Source organism: Benincasa hispida, chromosome 11 (assembly GCF_009727055.1).
Source record: "Benincasa hispida cultivar B227 chromosome 11, ASM972705v1, whole genome shotgun sequence".
Taxonomy (NCBI): domain Eukaryota; kingdom Viridiplantae; phylum Streptophyta; class Magnoliopsida; order Cucurbitales; family Cucurbitaceae; genus Benincasa; species Benincasa hispida.
In genome coordinates, this window is record NC_052359.1 from 49118310 (window position 1) to 49141419 (window position 23110).

Below are 23110 nucleotides of genomic sequence, written 5' to 3' on the forward strand. Positions count from 1 at the left end.
TTCATGGCCAACAAATTAATGAGTTATTTTCCACGTTAGAGAAAGGTAGAGATAAGACAGGCCGAAGGAGGTGGTAAGAAGCGAAACAGATCTCTGTAAAATGGCATTTTCCCAATCCCACCATAACCCAATTATATCTACATAACTAAAACCTTTTCTTTTACTACAACACGAGGGGTTGTATTTATCCTTTTATGTATTGGTTTGAATGACCAAAAAAGTTGGAAAATAAATATTAAGGGGAAAAAAAGTAGTATATACACGATCAAAATCCTTCAACCCCAGTTCGTCGAAAGGCTGATGACGATGATTTTCGACTTCCCTGTCTATCGAGCTCCTCAAGTGAGTGCGAGGAACAGGCACGTGGTGGAAGAGTTAATGGCAAGGTTCGCATTGATGGAGATGGAGACACAGACAGCCGTGCACCTGAAGGAGGCGAAGGTGAGAAACTCAACCTGGGTGCTGGGGTGATAATGCCATTAAGGCTCGGAGACCTTGAAATTTGTTTTCCAGAAAATGCTGCAGGTTCTTGCAAAGGAAAACGACAGGAGTACTTTACGTCTTGTATACTGCTAAGACGTTCAACAATTGTTCTCATCGTGGGCCTTTCAGATGGATCCTTTAGAAGACATCTTTGTGCTATGTCAGCCACTATCCTTGATGCTTTAGATGGGAAGCGTCCTTTTAGCTGAGGATCCATGATCAGTGACAATCGACAGTCATCAGTGAGGAAAGGTCGGCTCCACTTAACTAAGTTCCGCTCTTCCTTAGGATGACGGTTATCGAGATTCCTCCTACCAGTAAGTAGTTCCAGAAGAACAATTCCAAAACTCCAAACATTGCTCTTAGGAGTAAGTAACCCTCTCTCCAAGGTTTCCACTGATAGACTTGCACCTACCTGCATATATCACCGAAGTAAAAAGTCATTTACGCTGCCACCTATTAATCATATAATAAAAGGAGCCTGGTTTAAGAGAACATAAAACGTCCAACATAAACCAGGTTCACTTATCATATACAAGAAGATATAGAAATAATGCACAAACGGGCATGTGTGAATTATTAGATATTCTCATGCTGGGATATGCCATCATCGATTTCAGTTTACTAACCACTGAATTGTTGGATATCTCTGACTCAGGAATATGTCCAACACAGCCATATCCAGAAAGTTTTGCACTGAAGTCTTTGTCAATCTGTATGTTGGCAGTCGAAAATTCATTGTACATTGCCTGTGGATACGAAATCCCATCCAAATAAGACATCAGTCAAGTGAAGCAAATCTCATGTAAAGTACATCAAGAAGACAGGCAAGTTCAGTCACCTGGAAAGGACCTTCTTCGTGTAAGAAAGCCAGACCTTGGGCAGCACAAAATGCAATTTTCATTCTTGAGTTCCAGTCGATGAGGGGTCCATCAGACCTCGAATACAGAAGCCTGTCCAAGCTTCCATGAAATAGCCTTTCATACACCAACATCCTCTGTTCAGAGCCATCACGTGCATGGAAGCCAAGTAGTTTACAAAGGTTAGGATGTTGTAAAGAGGCCAGCGTGTTGACTTCATTGACAAATTCCCTTAATCCCTGGGTAAGCACAGTCACTTCATAGTTAGTCCAGGCTTCAACTGGAAACCAGTTTCAAGTGCTTGCAGAGGTTAAATCAAACATTTCAATCCTCATTCTTTCTACACATATAGCTCGTAAGGTTAAAACTACACTGAGATTGTGTGGTGGAACCCTAGAAGGTTAAATTGCAAATTTGGTTGGTTTGAAAAAGAAAAGGTAGAATTCAAATGTTCCTTCGTAGAGACAGAACATAATAACAACCATCCATAAAATAATAATATGAAGGTTAAATTGCAAATTTGGTACTTATGATTTGGGAAAAAAAAAGGTAGAATTCAGTCCCTATGGTTTATAATTAGAATTTAGCTCCTCCCCAATATTTAAATAAGCAATATCCAAAAAAATAAGAGAGAAATAAATAAATGCATATTTAAATGGAAAAACATACATCGTGTCTGGAGTACCAAGTAGGATTCAAGAAGAAAGCAGACAATATGAAAACAAATCAAACCAGAAAAAGAACAAAATTTCTAGAAAAATTGACAACCTCACAACCAACAGGAAATCATTTTTATGCAAATAATTTGTCTATTATCTAATGTATAGTGCAAGTTAGCTAATAATATCGAGTTCATCCAAATAAAGTAGCTAACTGAAGTACCTGATTTGATGAATAAAGACGAGTAACAGTGGCCTCAAACTTTCTCAAGCTAGAAGAATCATCTCCAAAAGAAGCCTTGTATATAAAGGATGAGAGACCTTCTGACATGCACCGATCAGAAGAAAAATTATGGCAAGCTGCGGATACTTCTTCAAATGAGAAGTTCCGGAGTGATCCCGTAGGAGGCAGTGGCAAGGGTCCCGAGGAATATAGTGGTCCACTGGAACTGGAAGTCACTGATTTAAAGCTTCCTGAAATCTTCAAAGAAGCAGTAGCCTGAGGCGAAGGAAGGGGAAGTGGTAGTGGACCTGAGGATTTTTGTTCCTTATTCAATCCAGCATAAAGCCTTGGTTCATCATGTCCATCATAATCTATTGCTGCAAGAGCATCCTGTTCGGCAGCATCAAGATACGAGGGAGCAGATAATGCCCTTGCTCTATTGCTGGATACTTTATTATTAACTGGTTGAATAGGTTTTACTCTGGTTCTAAAACTTGGTGGTGCAGATTGCAAGGATCTAGTTTCAAGTTGGGGCTCCGGGAGTATAGCTGGCAAGTGCTCCTCCTTAGGATTAACAGGTTTAACGTACACAGGCTGATCGGGCCTTTTCTTTTTACTCTTCCAAACAGTGAAACAGGGCATCTTTTTCAAAGGCTCTCTGTATTAATCTGCAGAAGGAAAAGCCAAATGCACTTGTAAAATCCTCAAGTGGGTAACATCATCATAAGATTAATCTAGCAGTGAGGAATTAATACCGCTAATAATCGCATTTCGTTACAGCAGAGCTTCAACAAACATAACAAAACATGCACATTGAGCACCTCTTTTATGGCAATACCCACATTTGAAATGATCTACGAATCTATATTACAATGATCAAGGACGTGGATGCAATGAACATATGAAATTCTTTGATGAACTTCATTCCATCAGAAAACATAATCATCCAATTCCCTCTTAATGTTAAAATAAAAGGCATCTTGGACACTCTCAGAAAACGGGGGGGGGGGGGGGCGGAGGGCGGGGGGGGGGGGGGGCGGGGGGGGGGGGGGGGGGGGGGAGGGGAAATTCCAGTAAATTGGCTTCCCTATCCGTTGTGACAGAAAGCAGCTCAGATCCACAAAACAATGTTTACTTTTAAGTAAATTGTTATAACCACAATCTATAAGAAACTGAAGGGAAAAAAAAAAAATAATGGTACGTAAGATAATAGTAAATGGGAGAACATATATACAGGTAAGCTGGCAAAAAAAAAAAAAAAAAAAGATATGAAGGGACAAAATTGATCCCTAATAAATAATAGTCATTAAAAACTAAAACTAGGAATCGGTACCTAGCAGAGAAAATAAAGAAACAAAGAAAAACCGAGAATTAGAACCCTAACATACCACAAATCATCAATTCAAAGGCACCATATACACATAGCCGAAGCTGGAATGAATTTGGAGCCGAAATTTTGTAAGAGGAAGAAGGAGAAGAAGAAAAACAGACCTGGAAATGATTTGAGTGAGGAAGAGGACGAAGAAAATGGGTGAAAGAAGTCAAATTAGGAAGGGAAGAAGAGAAATAGATAGATCTTTGAGATGGAAAGGAAAAACCAGAAAAAGACGATAGGAATCCAATAGTATTATGAAAAAGAGATAGAGAGATGGAGGGGAGCCCAGTGAGCAGTAGTCAAACCTACCGAACCCCAGATTTAATTTTATTTTTGTTCATATTAATTACATTTTTTAAGCTTTCCATTAAAAAAAATAAAAATAAGAAAAAACTTCTTTTACATTATTACCCTCCATCAGGGAGAAGAAGGGGAAGGCGGTGTGGTAGGATTCCTTTTTTTTTTTTTTTTATTAAAATGTAAAAAAGGAGGAGGAGGGCAATTAGGTAATTAGGTATAAAAGTTCTGGCATTTTCAAGGAAGTAGGCCTCGATTGAGGTGACATCCCCAGTCAAAGTTGGAAAATCGTTGATATTTGAAACTTATAATAATAACAATAATAGTAATGAGAATTATTTAAGCAAAAAGAAAAGAGTTTTGGAAGAGACCAATGGAGATAGGTGTTTGACTATAAATCTGAGCCGCTGGATGAGAGCGTGTGGAGAGAAGGTATGAACGGCCACGTTGGCGGGACCCACTGACGTGGTGAATATTATTAATCTTTTTTTTTTTTAAATTAAAAAAAAAAGTAGGAGGAGGGAAGGGAAGGGAAGGGAGTACCACGCGCCGGTTTGGCATGATGGGCACGGAAGGGAAATTGGGATTTGGGGAATAGCAAGTGGGTCCCACCGCCGCTCACTTTGACGACACCTTCGATGTCCGATCACCTTCCCTTTCTCTTCCCTTTTCTTTCCTTATTTGCATTTATTTTCTCTCCTTCTAATACAATAACGAAGGTTTTTTTTTTTTTTTTTTTTCATTATTTTTTTTAAATATTGTGATTAAGAAAACAATTGAGGGAAATATAGTGGTTCTCAAACTCTTTAGAAACCTATAGTTGTTTTGAAGTTTTCAAGGGTGGAAATTTTGTGTAAAATATTTTGTCGAGGGTTCAACCCTTAACCTGTCGAAAATTAAAGAAGAAGTCGAAGGTTTGACCCTCGACCTAAAGGAAATTGAAGAAGACGAAAAAATTTGAAGAAGAGACCCTCGACCTGTCGAAAATTAAAGAAGAGGTCGATGGTTTGACCCTTCGAAAATTATAGAAGAGGTCGAGGGTTGTCGAAAATTAAAGAAGAAACCCTCGACCTAAAGGAAATTAAAGAATCGTTTAGTAATTATACACAATCGCACACGATCGTTTAGTAAATTACAATGCGATCGTTTAGTAATTATACATGATCACACACAACCGTCTAGTAAATTACTATGCGATCGTTTAGTAATTCTTTATTAACGTAACAATAGGTGCAAACTTCCGGAAAGAACAAGTGAACGATGAACAACTTCTTTATTAGATGATAGGAATCAAACAAGATTAATTATTTGCTTACGAGACGCTAAACGACCGTTTACAATCTCTCCACGATCACTCAGTATGACTAAATGGTCGCTTACTAAATCCTCTACGATCGCCCACAAACTCCTACATGATCGCTTAACCATTACTATTACACGATCGCCTTCTCAGAACTTATACGATCCCATACTTTTTACTATACGATCGTCTACCAAGTGCTACACGATCGCTGAGCTTTACTACACGATCACCTAGTAGAAGTAGACGATGAGCGGCACGCTGCGATGGCTTCTCCACGACAGTGTCTGCCGAACTCCCACTCTCGAGAGCTCTCTTTCCTCACTACACGATCGCCCACAAACTCCTACATGATCGCCCACAAACTCCTACATGATCGCTTAGCTATTACTATTAAACGATCGCCTTCTCAGAACCTATACGATCGCCTACCTTTTACTATACGATCGTCTACCATGTGTTACACGATTGTTGAGCCTTAGCCTTACTACATGATCGCCTAGTGGAAGTAGACGATGACCGACACGCTGCGATGACTTCTTTACGATAGCGTCTTCCAAACTCCCACTCTCGAGAGCTCTCGTTCCTCACTACATGATCTCCCACAAACCTACTTTCTCCTTTCTCTAATAAGAAGGTCCGCTCGATCACTTAGCTATTACAATTAGACGATTGCCTTCTCAAAACCTATGTGATCGCCTTCTCAAAACCTATACGATCGCCTACCAAGTGCTACACGATCGCTGAGCTTTACAACACGATCGCCTAGTGGAAGTACACGATGAGCAGCATGCTACGATGGCCTCTCCACGACAGCGTCTTCTGAACTCCCATTCTCGAGAGCTCTCTTTCCTCATTACACGATCGCCCACAAACTCCTACACGATCGCTTAGCTATTACTATTAGACGATCGCCTTCTCAAAACCTATACGATCGCCTATCTTTTACTATACAATCGTCTACCAAGTGCTACACAATCGCTGACTTTACTACACGATCGCCTATATGATGACTAAACAATCACTTACTAAATCCTTTGCGATCACCCACAAACTCCTACACGATCGCTTAACTATTACTATTACACGATCGCCTTCTCAGAACCTATACGATCGTCTACCTTTTACTATATGATCGACTACCAAGTGTTATACGATCGCTGAGCTTTACTACACGATCGCCTAGTAGAAGTAGACGATGAGCGGCACGATATAATGGCTTCTCCACGGCAGCGTCTTCCGAACTCTCAATCTCGAGAGCTCTCTTTCCTCACTACACGATTGCCTACAAACTCCTACACGATCGCTTAGCTAATACTATTAGACGATCGCCTTCTCAAAACCTATACGACTGCCTACCTTTTGTTATATGATCGTCTACCAAGTGCTACACGATCCCTGAGCTTTACTACACGATTGCAGAGCTTTACTACACGATCGCCTAGTGGAAGTAGACGATGAGCGGCACGCTGCGATGGCTTCTCCACGGCAGTGTCTTCCGAACTCTCAATCTCGAGAGCTCTCTTTCCTCACTACACGACCACCCACAGACTCCTATACGATCGCTTAGCTAATATTATTAGACGATCGTCTTCTCAAAACCTATACGATTGCCTACCTTTTTCTATACGATCGTCTACCAAGTACTACACGATCCCTGAGCTTTACTACACGATTGCAGAGCTTTACTACACGATCGCCTAGTGGAAGTAGACGATGAGCGGCACGCTGTGATGGCCTTAAAACGAATCTGAATCTTTGCAGCGTGCATCAGGATGATTTGAACCGTCGACCTCTTTTAAAATTAATCTGAATCTCTGCAGTGTGTCAGCGTCTCGTCCCGTCCCATCCATTTAATTTTCCCAACGCCCGTGGGTCAAGTTTTTAAAACTCGACCTTTAACCTTATAACCCTTCTCCTCTCCTCTCCTCTCATTTTCTCACTGCTTTCGTTTTCTCATTCTCATTGACTTCAACTTTCGTTGTCTCATACTGCCTTCTTCGAACCTAATTAAAATTCTTACAAATTTTCTTCTGCCTTCTTCATTTCTTCATTGGCAAATCTTTTTCGTTTCCCACATTCGTCCATTAAATTGTGAGGTTTGTACCTTTACCATACAAAATTTCATTTTTCTTAAAGAACTATAAATTTTGTTCCTATTCTCATACTATTATATATATATATATATATAGTTTTTGTTGCTGTTTGGGAAACAAAGAACAAAAAAGATAACGCTAACAAAAAAATTATATATTCTCATAATATTGTGTTTTTTTCATAGTTTTTGTTGTAGATCCATATTCTCATAATATTTTGTTTTTTTTCATAGTTTTTATTGTCGGATAATGGAGAAAAGAGAGACTATTGTCAGTTTGAGGGAAAAAAAGTAAAACCACTATTAAATTTGTGAGTTTACTATTTATTTATTACTAGTTTTATTATATTTAGTAGATCTATCATATTAATTTTTTAGTAGTTGTTGAATTCAATAATATTTACATATTGATGTTAGTAGTTCTTTCTCTATTAATGTTAATCTCAGTAGTTGTTATTAGTGTTAATCTTATTTATATTATGTTATACCAACATGTTAATCTTATTTATACTTTGTTTGTTTTTGTTTGTATTTAAGTATAGTTTATTGTTATGTTTAAAAAGTTGATGTTTATGCTTAATATTTTTAGTTTAATACAAAATTATTATGATTTTTTGAAATATATTTCTTACGATATTTGATTTTTTTAGTATTAACTTTGAAAATATAGTTTAAAATAGTTTGAAAAAGTTTAATTTATTGTTATGTTTAAAAATGGTTATAAAAAGTTTAATTTATTGTTATGTTTAAAAAGTTGATGTTCATAAACCTTAAAAAGTTGATGTTTATAATTTAAAAAGTTTAATATTTTTAGTTTAATATAAAATTATTGTGATTTTTTAAAATATATTTTTTATAATATATATATTTTTTGTATTAAATTTAAAAAAATAGTTTAAAAAAGTTTACCTCATCGTAATGTTTAAAAAGTTTATGTTTATAGTTTAAAAATTTTAATATTTTTAGTTAATACAAAAGTATTGTGATTTTTTATATAAATTTCTCATGGTATTTGAAAAGTTTAATTTGTTGTTATGTTTAAAAATAGTTATAAAAGTTTAATTTATTGTTATGTTTAAAAATAGTTTTAAAAAGTTTACCTTATTGTGATTTTTTAAATATATTTCTTGTATTTCTTATATATTTTTTATTGTGATTTTTATTGTAGTTTGTTTTTGTTTAAGTTTGATAATTAGTAGAACAATTAGTAATGTATTGCTTGTCTTTTTTTTTTCTTTTTTAATAGAAAATGGCAGATAAATACTTGGGATTTGTGTTGTTTACAAATGGTAATATGATTTATGGTATTGATGAAGTTGACTATGACCAACTATCAAGTGAGAGTGAGAGTAAAGAGAGTGAGATTCTCAACGAGACAATAGGAGAGAGCGGGAGTGGGAGCGAGACCAGCAAGAGCGAGAGCGAGACCAGTGACAGCGAGAGCGAGAGCGAGAGTCGCGAGAGCCAAACCAGCGAGAAAGCTGGAGAGAGCGAGATTTTGAGAACAGAAAGAGCGAGATTTGGACAGAAGCATGGATTATGCGTTGAATTTTGGCCCCATCTTATAGATTATACATGGAAAAGCCTATAAGTTGAATACAAACAAAGAATGATGACGTAGGGAAAACGTTAGCCAAGATTAGGTTTCTTATTGAGAGGAATCCTTAAACCCTAAGTAATTTTAAAGAAGCCACCTGTACGATGATTTGTCACACTGAGAAGAAGCTGAAAACTACTAATAAATAGAACCCTTTGCCTGAAGATTTAACCCATTCTCAAACAAATCTCAGTAACAAAGAATCGTGTGAAAGAGTAAGTGTGAGTGAGGAAGTTCTGTGAGGTTAAAAGAGAAAAGCTCGGGTAAGGTGTTACCCAAATTTCTGCCCAAATTTCTGCCTAGGTTTGAACAATTCATTGAAATGGTTGGGATGTCACGTAGTGTAAATATGAGAACAAATCAGTTAGAAATAATATATAGACATCCTAACCTAGAACCATCAGGATCAATAAGGTTTATGTCATTCCTTATTCCGAATGCACAAACTATGAACTTGATGTTCTCAATCGCAATGCCACTGTCGAATTTAGTACATTTGTATGTAAATATAAATAGAACGGAGGTGGATATAAACTTGAATGCACCATTTAGTTAGTTTGAAGATCCAACTAAATGTATTGATCCTGATCCGGAGTTAGTTGCATCGCCATGTGATAATGAAGATATGGCGGCTAACAACCAGTATAGAGATTTCAGAACTGAAACGGACGATGAATTTGAAGAGTTAAATTTTGATGGTCGTGAACATGAGTTATCTTCAGATACATTCAATGATTTGGATATGAATGTACTGGATAACGTTCGAGAACAATCCAGCAAATGGTAACACACGAAGAGGTGTGTTTAATTTCATATCGACATGCTGGCATAATCGCAGCAATGAACAATTCAGCAAATGGTTGGACGGGACCAAAATGTCACCATCGTTTCTGCTTACGATATATCATCAGCAACTTTAATAAAAAGTACAAATTTAATACATTGAAAAATTATGTTTATCGTGTTGGGTATCAGTTTCAAATTCGGAAGTTCAATAAAGCAATTGAAGATATCAAAGGAATAAATCAGAGCTATTTGATTTTTTTTTTGACGACATTGGTTTAGAGAAATGGACTCAAGCACATGATGGAGGGTTCTGATATGGGTAAATGATGACAAATCTATCAGAGTGCCTAAATGACATCCTCAAAGGAGCTCGAATGTTGCCTATAAATGCTCTTGCTCAAATAACATTCTTCAAGCGCGTGAATTATTTCGAAAAAAAGAAGAGAATAAATAAGGTATGCATTGGAGTATCAAGATAAATACACCTGGTAATATTATATATATATATATATATATATATATATTTATATATATATGTTATTAACAATTTGTTTCAAGCATATTTTATAATACTAAATGGACCGTATGATCCTAGATCAAGATGTCTATTTTAGTCCATAAATGGACCGATTTAGTTTGCAAACCTTTTGCTCTTGACCTTGGACTATGAATCCTTCAGGTTGCATCATATAAATGGTCTTCTCAAGATTGCCATTCAGAAAAGCAGTCTTGACATCCATTTACTATATCTCATAGTCATAATATGAGGCAATGGATAAGGGGATGCATATAGACTTAAACATGGCAACAGGCGAGAAAGTCTCCTCATAGTCAACTCCCTCTACCTAAGTATAACCCTTTGCCACAAGTTTAGGCTTGAAGGTTTGCACTTTCCCATTAACACACCGTTTCCTCTTGTAGATCCATTTACAGCCTATAGGTTTAACCCCATCAGGTTGATCTACAAAATCCCAAACTGAGTTGAAGTACATAGACTCCATCTCGAGATCCATGGCTTTGACCCATTCATCTCAGTCAACATCCTCCATTGCCTTCTTGTAAGACAACGGATCCTCAACTTCGCCATCGGCTACCATAGCTAGGATTTCAATTAAACCCAAATAACGAATGGGTGGGTGTACAACCCTCCTACTACGTCGAGGTTCCCTCAACCCTTGAGGTGGATTTGACCTACTAGATGAACTCCCATTAACAACTCTTGTTGAAGTTTCAGTAGTTTCTTTGAAAAGTTCACTCAACACGATTTTACTTCTTAGACTGTGCTCCTTTATATAATCCTCCTTAAGGAATGTAGCATTTGTCGACCCAAACACCTTTTTTTCTTTAGGACATAAAAGTAACCCCCTCTTGTCCCTTTGGGGTAGCCTACAAATAGGCACAATCTTGAACATGGTTCCAATTTTTTAGGATTATCCTCAAGCACATGTGCTGGGCAACCTTAGATGCAAAAGTGACGCAAACTAGCTTTACGTTCGTTCCACAACTTCAAAGGTGTTTTGGCAACACTCTTGGAGGAACAAAGTTAAGGATGTAAGCCGCAGTCTCTACTGCAAAACCCTAAAACGAGTCTGGTAAGGAAGCGTAACTCATCATCGATCGAACCATGTCCAACAGGGTTCTATTTCTCCTCTTCGATACACCATTCTGCTGAGGTGTACCAGGTGCTGAAAGTTGGGAAACGATTCCATTTTATATCAAATAGTTATGGAACTCAGAATTCATAAACTCTCTACCCCGATTAGATCGAAGTGTTTTAATCCATTTATCTAATGCGTTTTCAACTTCAGCCTTGAACTCTTTGAACTTTTCAAAGGATTCTGACTTATGTTGCATTAAATAAACATACCCATACCTCGAATAATCATCAGTAAAAGTGATGAAATATTCGTAGCCTCCCCTGGCTCGTATATTCAACGGATCACAAAGGTCTGAATGTACTAACTCTAGAGGCTCTTTGGCTCTATAACCTTTTCCAGTAAAAGGTCTTTTAGTCATTTTGCCTTCAAGGCATGACTCACACACAAGTAAAGAATTTTCTTTAAACTCGTTTAGAATTCCATTCTTCACAAACCTCTCAATCCTATTGAGATTGATGTGCCCCAAACGTAGGTGCCAAAGTTGGGCATTTTCTTTAGGAGAAAATTTAAGTCATTTGTTTTGAGTTACGACAGTTTTAAACATCTCTATGTTATGGAGGGAATTTATTGCTAACGGCCTTAGCACATACAGATTATTTTCCAGTTTAGCTGAACATATCTCAACACCATCTTTCAGAATAAACATTGTATTAATTGAAAAGTTTAGAGTGTATTTATATTCAAGCAACGACTTTACAGAAATCAAGTGCCTTTTTAACTCGAGAACAACATACACATCATTCAAAATGATAAATCTATTATGTAAAGTCAACTGGAGGCCTTCCACTGCCGCAGTTGAGACGACGTGCCCAGTGCCAACTTGCATCGTCATCTTACCAGCCTCAAGCTGCCATCAGGTTCTAATCCCCAGAAACGAAGAATAAACATGGTTAGTGGCCCTAGAGTCTATAATCCAGGTAGAATCATCATTCTCTACTAAACAAGTCTCCAAAACCAGTAAATCACATTTACCTTGTTTGACCTTCTTCTCCTCCTTAAAAAAATGTGGGCAATTCCGTTTCCAGTGCCCATCTTGATTGCAGTAGAAACATATTCCCTTTTCAATCGACGTTGATCGCCTACCCCGCGGAGCGGCAGGTTGTGGGTTAGCTGGTGCCTTCTCTTTCCTCTTGCTACTCTGTTTCTTCTTCCACTTGCTAGTGCCAGAAGAAGAAGGTGCAGACCTAATTCTTGAAGTCGAACCTCGGAGGAACTTTTTAGATGATGAAGCAAAATTTTCCTCACCAATCTTCTTCTCCTTACTTTTCAACAAGGATTGGAATGTCTGCAACTTGTTGAGGAGAGTTGTAAGGGTGTAATCAACCCTGTTCAGAACAGGTTGCTTACAAAATGGAGGAAGCTTTCTGGCAACGTCTCCAGAATAATGCAAACCTGGCTACCCTCATCGATAGAAGCCCCATTCATCTCTGCCACATTAAAGTAGACCATCATGTTCAGAACATGTTCTCGAAAAAATGTACCTTCCTTCATTTGAAGTTGAAGATGAACTTTAGAGCTTCATGCTTGAGCTGTGTGGACGGTTGTTTGAACATTCCCTTCAGGGACTCCATGATCTCGCGTGCAGTGACCATGGGCTTATGCTTCTTGGCCAGGACGTCATTCAGACTGGCCAAGATATATGCTCGAGCCTTCTCGTTCACCTGTGTCCATTTCTCATTAGCTTTTCGAACATTTCGAGTGATATTTTGAGGTGGAATAAGAGAACACTCCTCTATAAGGACGAATCGGAGGTCATCGATGATCAGTATTGTGTTTATTGTGTTCTTCCAACTAGCGTAGTTTTTGCCAGTTAGTTTGTCGGTGCTAAAAGAGCTAAAGTAGCTATTTCCATTAATCAAAAATTGTTGAAAACAAGAACAAACTTAATGAGTCTACTTGCATTACCACTTTTATGACTAATTTTAGGTTTTAGCAAAATAGTTCTATTGTACCCTAAGTGACATCTATTTTGCAATGATGCCCCAACGAGGCAGGACAAAAGTCACCGTTGGGGTGATCAAGTGCCCTTTCACTGGGACAAGACATTCTCAACAATTAGATAGAAACAACTCCTTGTAACTGACTCTAACAGTCACCATTATTCGGTCTAGAATTTGTTAACATCCTTAAAAATTTCGCGTAAGTGTAACCCCTCATTTTAGGCCCTAGAGTCCCACCCTAATGCGCCTACCATAGGAAAAAAACAGATTAGGACAAGAGATTAAAGCAACCTTATCCTTTTCAGGAGGTCAGATAAAGAGTTGTGCAAATACAACCATCCTTTAGAGGGACACTCCCAGGGTGCCTCGAGGTGATGCACAAAAATGTTATCCAACCTAATGAAAGAGACTGTAGGATATGTTGTCACACGTCCCGCTCCTACTTACTATGAACATTCTCTCCATTCACCTTGGTATTGACCTACCTAAACACCATCCTTTAGGGGGACACTCCTAGAGTGCCTCGAGGCTGAGGATAGATCTCACGGTGTGAACTTTTAGGGAGAAACGTGTAGAGGTTTAAGTGAAGCATCAATACCCCAAGTATTCCCACTTGAATGTTCTACCTAGGGTTCATTAACTTAGTCAAATTCCAATTACTGATTTTAAGTTAATGTGTGTTTAATTTCTGCTAAAAAAACTTTCTTTTGATAATTAAAAAGTTAACATTAAGCTCATTCATTTTTTTAAACTTTAACAGACTATCATCAAATTTTGCATGCATGCATCAATATATCCAATCACCTTTCCAGGTAGGTTCCTAGGTAAGGGTGTATTCGTTTCCGCTCAGCTTAAATACCCCAGCTAGCTTAGAACCCACCTAGACAAAAGGTCCTTATTAGATGAGTTTGGTACATATTTAATCTTTTAATTAGTTATATTAATCCTATTAATATGAATTAAAGATTAAACTTAGGTCTTCTATCTCATTAGTAAGGTATTCAAAAATCCGAATGACCCAAAAAAACCGATCAACCCAATCCAACCCGTGTGGTTTGGGTTGGGTTGGGTTCAAATAAATAAAAATTTTATGGGTTGGGTTGGTTCATGGGTTCACCTAATTTAACCCAAACCAACCCAAACCAACTCGAATTTATTATTAATTTTAAAATATATATTTTTGTTGCTTATAACACAATTATTTATACATATATTGATTTTAATTTTTTTTAATTTCAATATTTTTTTAATAATTTATTCTTCAACAACTCTTAAAAGTAGTTTCTTTGCACTTTAAAAAGAAAATTTGCATTATATTAATTGAAGTTGAGTAGTTAATCTTAATTCAATATATGAAAATAATTAAATTAGATTTTTACATATTTACGTTTTGCTTCTTTTTAGAACAAAATTTTAAATAAACGACCCGATTAACCCGAACCAACCCAAGCCAAATATTTCATTGTTGGGTTGGGTTGGGTTCATTTTTTAATAAGGGTTATTTTGGTTGAAAAAATTTACAACCTGAACAATTGGGTTTAAAAAATCTTTCAACCCAACCCGACCCAACCCATGAACATCCCTACTCATTAGAACTGTGATCTTAGGTCTATCTCAATCAAATTTTAAAACTCTTTTAAAACATGATTAAAGCCTAAGGTCTTTCTTATTGATTTTAGTTCTAATTTCATTAATTATAACACTTATAAAAAATGAAACAACTAAAAACATCCACATTGCCAAGCTAGACAAGGTATTTATGACTTTTATAAATTAACCTAAGTGTCATGCTTCATGCAATATTCATTCATTACTATATATAACTCTTATATAACTTGTAATGAACTAAGCATACATGCTTTCATACACCCTTATACTATAATACGTATAATATAAAGATGATGCATGAATATGCTTAATGCATGCATATATTATAACTCTTGTATTATATGATGTATGAGCATGCTTTAAAGTAATTTAATCATGCAACCTACTATATATAACTCTTATAATACAAATATGATGCATGAATTAATGCATATGAAAATTATATGACATACTTTATGACATATAATTAAATATACATCACATGTACATTCATAAAAAATTGATGGATCGGGACAATTAGCCTCCAAAAAATCGGAAATAAAACTATCTATTACATAAGCCATCGAGTCAATCGATTTTTGAACTGGGTCTTGAACCGCCCGGGCGAAGCCTCATTCCTTGATCGTATAGCAGCTCCTTGTGATCGTCGAGTAATGTTGATCGAGTATAAATGATTGTGTAGCATGGATTAAGTGCCTTTGACTATGCGATAAAGCATGAAGGCCACGCGATCATGCAACACACGTCGTGTAACGCATGCCTAAATGATCGAGTAGATGATAACTATGCGATGAAGCATGCAGGCCACGCGATCATGCAACACACATCGTGTAACGCATGCCTAAATGATCGAGTAGATGATAACTATGCGATGAAGCATGATCGTCTAAACGAACAAGGAGCAAGCGTCGAGTATCTCATATCGAATGATCGAGTAGCCAGTGACTATGCTATGAGCATGCTGGCTTACTCAATTGTTTAGTGTGCGTGCCTACCATGCGTCGAGTATCATATACTCAGCGATCGTTTACCTCAACGTCTTTGCAATCGAGTAGCCAAAGCAACACGATCGAGTAAACTCTTTACTCGATTGCTTAGCATTAGTCATGCGATCATTTAGTAAATACTACACGATCGAGTAGAACTTTTCTATACGATCACATAACCAAATCTAAACGATCATTTAGCCTGGGCTACACGATGCGACCAATCCTTGATCTCCTTCCTCAAAGTGAACAACATCTCCATGCATTGAAGCTTCATCACGAACAACTCTTACAGACCACAACTCTTTGAATACAGACTCGATAGCAAATTAATTATGTCAAAAAATGCAGGGGCCCTTACAAATTAACTTTAAAATGTAAAGAAAGCTTTAAAACCAGAGGCAATCATCTTGTAACATCCATCAATTCACATCCATAACTACATCTAACACTTAAACGGATTGTAGAAACATAAAACCCACCAAGACTGCAAATGTAATTGAATACATTAATGGAATTTGGAATATCAGAACAACCTGGCTCTGATACCAATTGAAGGATATCTAAAACTAGAGAACCAATGAGCGGAAGCAGATCGTTCCAAACCCATTGTGAAAGAATAAGACACTTACAATCAAACAACAGTTTTGCATAACAAGTAAATTGCAGCATGCTACAAAGGTGAAAACAGACAAGGAGATCGAGTGAACATACCTTTGAAGAACTTTTCTTCTAGTATTCCCTTGATCAATCAGCACAACGTTCAACAGCACGAAGGGAATGCGAACAAATTAGCAAACTGCATGAACTGGTAGAACCTCGAACACAATCGAGTAAAACTCGATCCTCAACCCTCGAATAGAAATTTGACACTACCATGAGGCTACATTGGTATTCCCGGTGTGAAAATCCAGGAAGTGTGGGCTCTGTATGGATTTGGAAGAGGGATGGAAGAACTAAACAATCGGGAAAACGATCGAGTAAGTGAGAGAAGGATGAAGTCTATCGTTTAGACTTGGGTACTCGATCGTTTAATAACGAGTATCTATCACATAGAATCCTCGATTGATCGTTTACTCTCTCAACCAAGCTATCGTATAACTTGATGCATTTTTTTTCCGTTTGATGTGTTGTTTTACAAAGTGAAAACTATTTTCAATTTATTCCACCGGTTGCCATAAATTGACCGTAACCAACCACTAAGTCGATTATTGGAGAAAATCGAAATAAATTATCATATAATTAATTTATCATAAATAAATATAATAACAAATTTATCATATTATATTTATAACCTATAGTTTTAATATCAAATCATATGCAACATATAAACAATAGTTCTTTTCCTCCTTTATGGCATTTAATATAAATCATATTTATATTAATTCCTCCAATCAAATAATGTATCCAATACATTATATCAATTATATCACATATAATTGAATTAATTGAATTATATCATATATAATCAAATTCCCTCTTGTTAATTTGAACACTTTAAACTAACCCAAAAATCGATTCTCAACATGAATCCATTGAACTATCAAGGGGACCTTATGAACCTGTAGCTTGAAGCTCAAATGTGAAGGATCTCATATCTAAAAGTTCTATGAGCACGTTCGGATCGGTCCGATCTCATAGTGACCGAAATACAATAATATACATTCAACACATACAGTTATGCAAACAAATCTAATTATCGGCATGCTATGAACAACAATTAACAAAGGGACAGAGTTCCATACCAGTTGAAGAAAATCTTCAATCTTCGGAACTCTAACGCAGCAGAACCCTCCAAGTGATCTACTAACGCCTGACGGAAGCGTCGACTGCAGCAGCACAAACAACCGTGAACTCATGACCGCAACGGGGACGACACTACCATTAAAGAGCCCGAGTATTCTCGGAGTGAAAACCCAAAGGGTGGGATTTGGTGAATTTGGTAGAGGAAGGAGGAAACACGAATCGTGTAGGCGATAAGCAAGGGGAGGGAAAATGACGCTATTGCATAATAGAAGTACTTATCGTTTAGGAGGAGCTACACGATTGATGACATGCAAGAATGCAAGCCATCTTAGTCCTTTTACTTAGAAATTATGAAGGTTGTTAGGAAGAAATTGCGTCGATCGTGCTAAGAATTCATGAGAAAAAGAGTTTGTGGCGATCAGGCATGTCGAATCTCGGCTAACCAATTACTTTGTGTTAATTATGCGTTCCAATGTTCTATTTTTGTAGCAATGTAGGAAATGAACGCAAATGCAGAAACTGGACCATCGCATAGACAACCACATGTAGAGAAACACTCCATCGCAAGGCAAACACATCGATCAACGCATGGATGTTGAGGTAATCAGTCGTATGCGTCCATCGCATGGGAGTTGCGCTCGTCAAGCGATTGCGGTCATTGTGAAGAGTTGCGGTATTAAGAGAATGTGACCATTGAATGATTGCAACTATGCGACAACGCAAACTAATGGGATCAATGAAAGGTAGGTGGAATGAACGCATCAACACATCTACCTCGAGAAAATCCAAAGTTGATGTTGATATTTCACCTACCACGCCGTTGGTGGTAGAGGTTCAGAAAGGACAAATGCGCCGAACGTCAGACTTAGGATAGTCCAATTAATGCTGTCGGTGGCCAAGCTCTATAAATAGAAGCCGATGAGCTAAAATTCATTTTATCCAAGGTTTTTGCCTGAGGTTCGCCTGGGGCGGATCCTTGTGATCCAGACAAAATGCGTGAAAAGACGCTAAGAGTTCTTCACCTCCTTCATCCATTCCGAGTGACGATCGGAGCCTTCGATCGGAGCTAGATCTCGATAGAGTCAACTCTTCCGCCCATCCATGGCACCACTGGCAGCCTTGACGCATATCTGCTGGAAGCAAAGTTTTGCTTCTAGCTGGTCATTTCTTTTTCCTTTCTTTTCCTATATTGTATTGTATGACATTTTGAATTAAGAAATTAATACAATGTGTTTTCAATGCATTTCTCTGTTCCTTCGACTCCATCTCCATCTTCTTTGCTTAGCATCTTTACTTTCATTGCAACACTTACTGAGATTGCTTGGGTATTGCATACTTAGTCATGTCGATTAGGGATATGAAGCATGTAGCAACCTACCGAGAGGTGTGCGTTGCGTGAGTGTGTAAGTAACCTTATTTGGTTAGTGTGAAGCTGCGGCCATGCCTATCTATAGGATAACACAATGCTTGTCTATGAGTAAAGTTAGCAACAACCAATTGCTTGGGAGCGTAAGTGGTTGGCCGCATTAAGAAATGTTTGCATTGTTCACTAGGGATAGTAACAACTTTGCGTCAATCAAGTTCATGCGGTTACCTTGTCCTATGAACGCATCATTCATCATTTAGGCATACTTGAGTGAGTAGTCTAAAACCCAAATCTAAGACTCGAGAGAGCAGATTGGAACACATAGGTAAGAAGATAAGCTCTGTTTGTCAACACTGCATCGCATGCACCTTAAGAATAAGAATGATATTATGTGGTCGCATATTTGTGTGGATGTCATTTTGTCATCACATAAATAGGAATAGAGGCTTATGTGTAGGCCCTTTAGACTTAGCACATATATCGCATGCGTTCTAGTATTAGAAGCCGTAGCATTCGCACCGAGAGGTAGTTTACTATTGTATGTGAGTTGCATGATTGCATGGATTGCGTTGACTAGGGTTTCTCTTGCGATCACTCTTAAGTTTTGCAATGAAAACATCTCCGCATTTTATCTATTTTCCCATTCATTTATTTCATGTCAAGGTTTGTCGCATCTCTACCTTTCATGCATATTCTCATTGCATTGTTTGTTAGATAGGAGTAGGAGTAGGATTAACTTAGCAACATCCCCTTCATTCTTTTATTCAAACCGTCGCATGCACATCGCCGCAAACATATAGTTACAAGTCCCTGTGTTCGACCTCGGATTACCCAAGAAACTTGCATTCATGTTATACTTGGCGTGAATGCAAGAGAACTTGTGGCAGAACGCATGGTCATTGCATACATTCGTTAAGACAATTTTCATTCCAACGCATGACCATTGATGCATGACTATCAACGCATATTTGAGGAACATGCATCGCATAACGCGTCCACAGAATTTTGGTTATCGAGGAAAATTGACTTTCAATTTCCGTGCACCAAGTTTTTATGTGATGACATGCAGAAATGCATGCTATCTTAGTCTTTTTACTTAGAATTATGAAGGTTGTTAGGCAGAAATTGCGTCGATCGTGCTAGGAATTCATGAGAAAAAGAGTGCACGTCGATCAGCATGTTGAATCTCAGCTAACCCATTACTTTGCGTTAATTATGCGTTCAATGTTATATTTTTGTAGCCAATACAGGAAATGAACACAAACACAGAAACTGGACCATCGCATAGATGACCGCATGCGGAGAAACACTCCATCACAAGGTAAACGCATCGATCAACGCATGGATGTTGTGAAAATCAGCCGTATGCATCCATCACATGGGAGTTGCGTTCGTCAAGCCATTGCGATCATCGTGTAGAGTTGCGGTATTAAGAGAATGTAGCCATTGAATGATTGCAACTACGCAAAAACGCAAACTAATGGGATCAACGCAAGGTAGGTGGAATGAACGCATCAACGCATCTACCTCGAGAAAATCCAAAGCTGATGTTGACATTTCACCTACCACGCCTTTGGTGGCAGAGGTTCAGAAAGGATGAATGCGCCGAACGTCAGACTCAGAGTAGTCCAATTAATGCTGTCGGCGACCAAGCTCTATAAATAGAAGCCTATGAGCTAAAATTCATTTTATCCAAGGTTTACGCCTGAGGTTCGCTTGGGCGGATCCTTGTGATCCAAACAAAATGCGTGAGAAGACACTGAGAATTCTTCACCTCCATCCATTTTGAGTGACGATTGAAGCCTTCGACCGGAGCTAGATCTCGAGAGAGTCAGCTTCTCTGCCCATCCATGCCACCACCGATAGCCTTGATACACATCCGCTGGAAGCAAAGTTTTGCTTCCAGCCGGTCATTTCTTTTTCCTTTCTTTTCCTATATTGTATTGTATGACAGTTTGAATTAAGAAATTAATACAATGTGTTTTCAATGCATTTCTCTGTTCCTTCGACCCCATCTCCATCTTCTTTGCTTAGCATCTTTACTTTCATTGCAACACTTAGTAAGATTGCTTGGGTATTGCATATTTAGTTATGTGGATTAGAGATATGAAGCATGTAGCAACCTACCGAGAGGTATGCGTTGCGTGAGCGTGTGAGTAACCTTATTTGGTTAGTGTGAAGCTGTGGCAATGCTTGTCTATAGGCTAACGCAACGCTTGTCTATGAGTAAAGTCAGCAACAACCAACTGCCTGGGAGGGTAAGTGGTTGGTCGCATTAAGCAATGTTTGCATTGTTCACTAGGGATAGTAACAACCTTATGCCAATCAAGTTCATGCACTTACCTTGTCCTATGAGCGTATCATTCATCATTTAGGCAAACTTGAGAGAGTAGTCTAAAACCCAAATCTAAGACGCGAGAGAGCGGATTGGAACGCATAGGCAAGAATGAGGATCTTAGAGATAAGCTCTGTTTGTCAACACTACATCGCATGCACCCTAGGAATAGGAATGATATTATGTGGTCGCATATTTGTGTGGATGTCATTTTGTCATCGCATAAATAGAAATAGAGGCTTATGTGTAGGCCCTGTAGACTTAGCACATATATCGCATGCGTTCTAGCATTAGAAGCCGTAACATTCGCACCAAGAGGTGGTTTACTATTGTATGTGGGTTGCATGATTGCATGGATTGTGTTGACTAGGGTTGCCCTTGCGATCACTCTTAAGTTTTGCAATGTAAACATCTCCGCATTTTATTTATTTTTCCATTAATTTATTTCATGTCAAGGTTTGTCGCATCTCTACCTTTCATGCATATTCTCATTGCGTTATCTGTTAGATAGGAGTAGGATTAGGATTAACTTAGCAACATCCCCTTCATTCTTTTATTCAAACCGCCGCATGCACATCACCACAAACATATAGTTACAAGTCCCTATGTTCGACCTCAAATTACCCGAGAAACTTGCGTTCATGTTATACTTGGTGTGAACGTAAGAAAACTTGTGGCAGGGTGCAGGTTCATCGCCATACATTCATTAATGCAATTTTCATCCAACACATGACCATCGGATGCATGACTTATCAATGCATATTTTAGGAACATAACATCGCATAACGCATCCACGGGATTTGGTTATCGAAGTAAAATTGACTTTCCAATTTCTGACGCAGTCAAGTTTTCTACGCCGTTGTCGGGGACTTGACAACTAAATATTTGTTCAGTTTTTTGTCTCTGCGAGCAAAATTTTTTATTCTTGGGTGTATTTGCAGTTGTTCTGCGACCAGTTTTGCAAAATAATATTGAAGTGTAGGCGATGCGCTGAAAGCAGTGTTGACCCCAAGGTAGCGAGGGCAATCCAGTCGCAAAAGAGCTTAAGGCTAGTTCTTAAGGCAATGAACGGCCGCGATGTGCCCACAATTACCGGAAGTTCAATGGTCAGGCAACTGACCCAAGCAGTTGAGAAGTAATCTCCTGCATGGAAGACTTCTTGCAGTACGAACACTCTCTATTTCTCCAGGTGACGTCTTCTACTATCTTTACTTGCTTTCTTATATTAGGTATTATTTATTTTATTTTCATTGTTATTTTGGAATATATGGCTGCTTCCTTGTTTGGGTACGTTTGCTTCTTATAAGGTGCAACAATAAGTCTCCTCGGTTTCGTAGTCAACAGAAAAAATTCCTTTCATCTCGTTCAACGCAAGGCTTAATCACGTGATTCCACAACGCATGAAGGCATCTTGGTTTCGCTAAGGTTTTTTCTCTTGTATTCTTGTATGCCTTATCCTTTTAAAACTTCTCTTGTTATTTGTTTCGCTCTAGAATTGGAGCCTTAAGGGAACTATCCTATCACTTTACCCCTACCTTGTGGAAGGAGTAAATTCCAATCTTTATGTAGCTGAGTTCCAACTCCCAAAATGTAGGTTTGAAATCGGCGACGCTGGCCACTCGCACCCATACAAATCACAAGGGACCGTCCTTAATGGCAGAGTTCCAACTCACTCAGGATGAGTCCATAATTACTATGGCGTCGTTCCTAGTTGAAAGTTTGAAGTCTTTGTCATGAACGTGTTTATATAACGAGACGTTAATCACTCAACGTGGTCAGAGGTCTATATACAAAAC

The 23110-nt window shown here is 38.1% G+C and overlaps 1 protein-coding gene across 3 annotated transcripts; it reads right to left on the reverse strand.

Moving 5' to 3' along the window:
• On the reverse strand, positions 1-3913 carry LOC120090951 (probable serine/threonine-protein kinase PBL18). Of its 3 annotated transcripts, none has more exons than XM_039048676.1 (5): positions 3717-3913; positions 2226-2893; positions 1325-1582; positions 1113-1232; positions 1-898 (listed from the first exon to the last, which is right to left on the reverse strand). In XM_039048676.1, the coding sequence occupies exons 2-5, from the start codon at positions 2865-2867 to the stop codon at positions 266-268; spliced, it is 1653 nt and encodes a 550-aa protein (XP_038904604.1). In that variant the 5' UTR covers positions 2868-2893; positions 3717-3913; the 3' UTR covers positions 1-265. The 3 variants fall into 3 exon arrangements, with proteins under 3 accessions (XP_038904604.1, XP_038904603.1, XP_038904605.1); XM_039048675.1 differs by having other exon boundaries at positions 3614-3913; XM_039048677.1 differs by lacking the exon at positions 3717-3913 and adding an exon at positions 2981-3126.
• Between the last annotated feature and the right edge of the window lie 19197 nt (positions 3914-23110).

Excerpts from the sequence above, each read along its gene's own strand:
- LOC120090951 (XM_039048676.1), bottom strand. The coding sequence starts at position 2,867 with ATGCCCTGTTTCACTGTTTGGAAGAGTAAAAAGAAAAGGCCCGATCAG. Across the intron at positions 1,583-2,225 it reads GTCTTTATTCATCAAATCAG|GGATTAAGGGAATTTGTCAA; the intron begins GTACTTCAGTTA and ends GTGCTTACCCAG. Across the intron at positions 899-1,112 it reads AGATATCCAACAATTCAGTG|GTAGGTGCAAGTCTATCAGT; the intron begins GTTAGTAAACTG and ends TGATATATGCAG.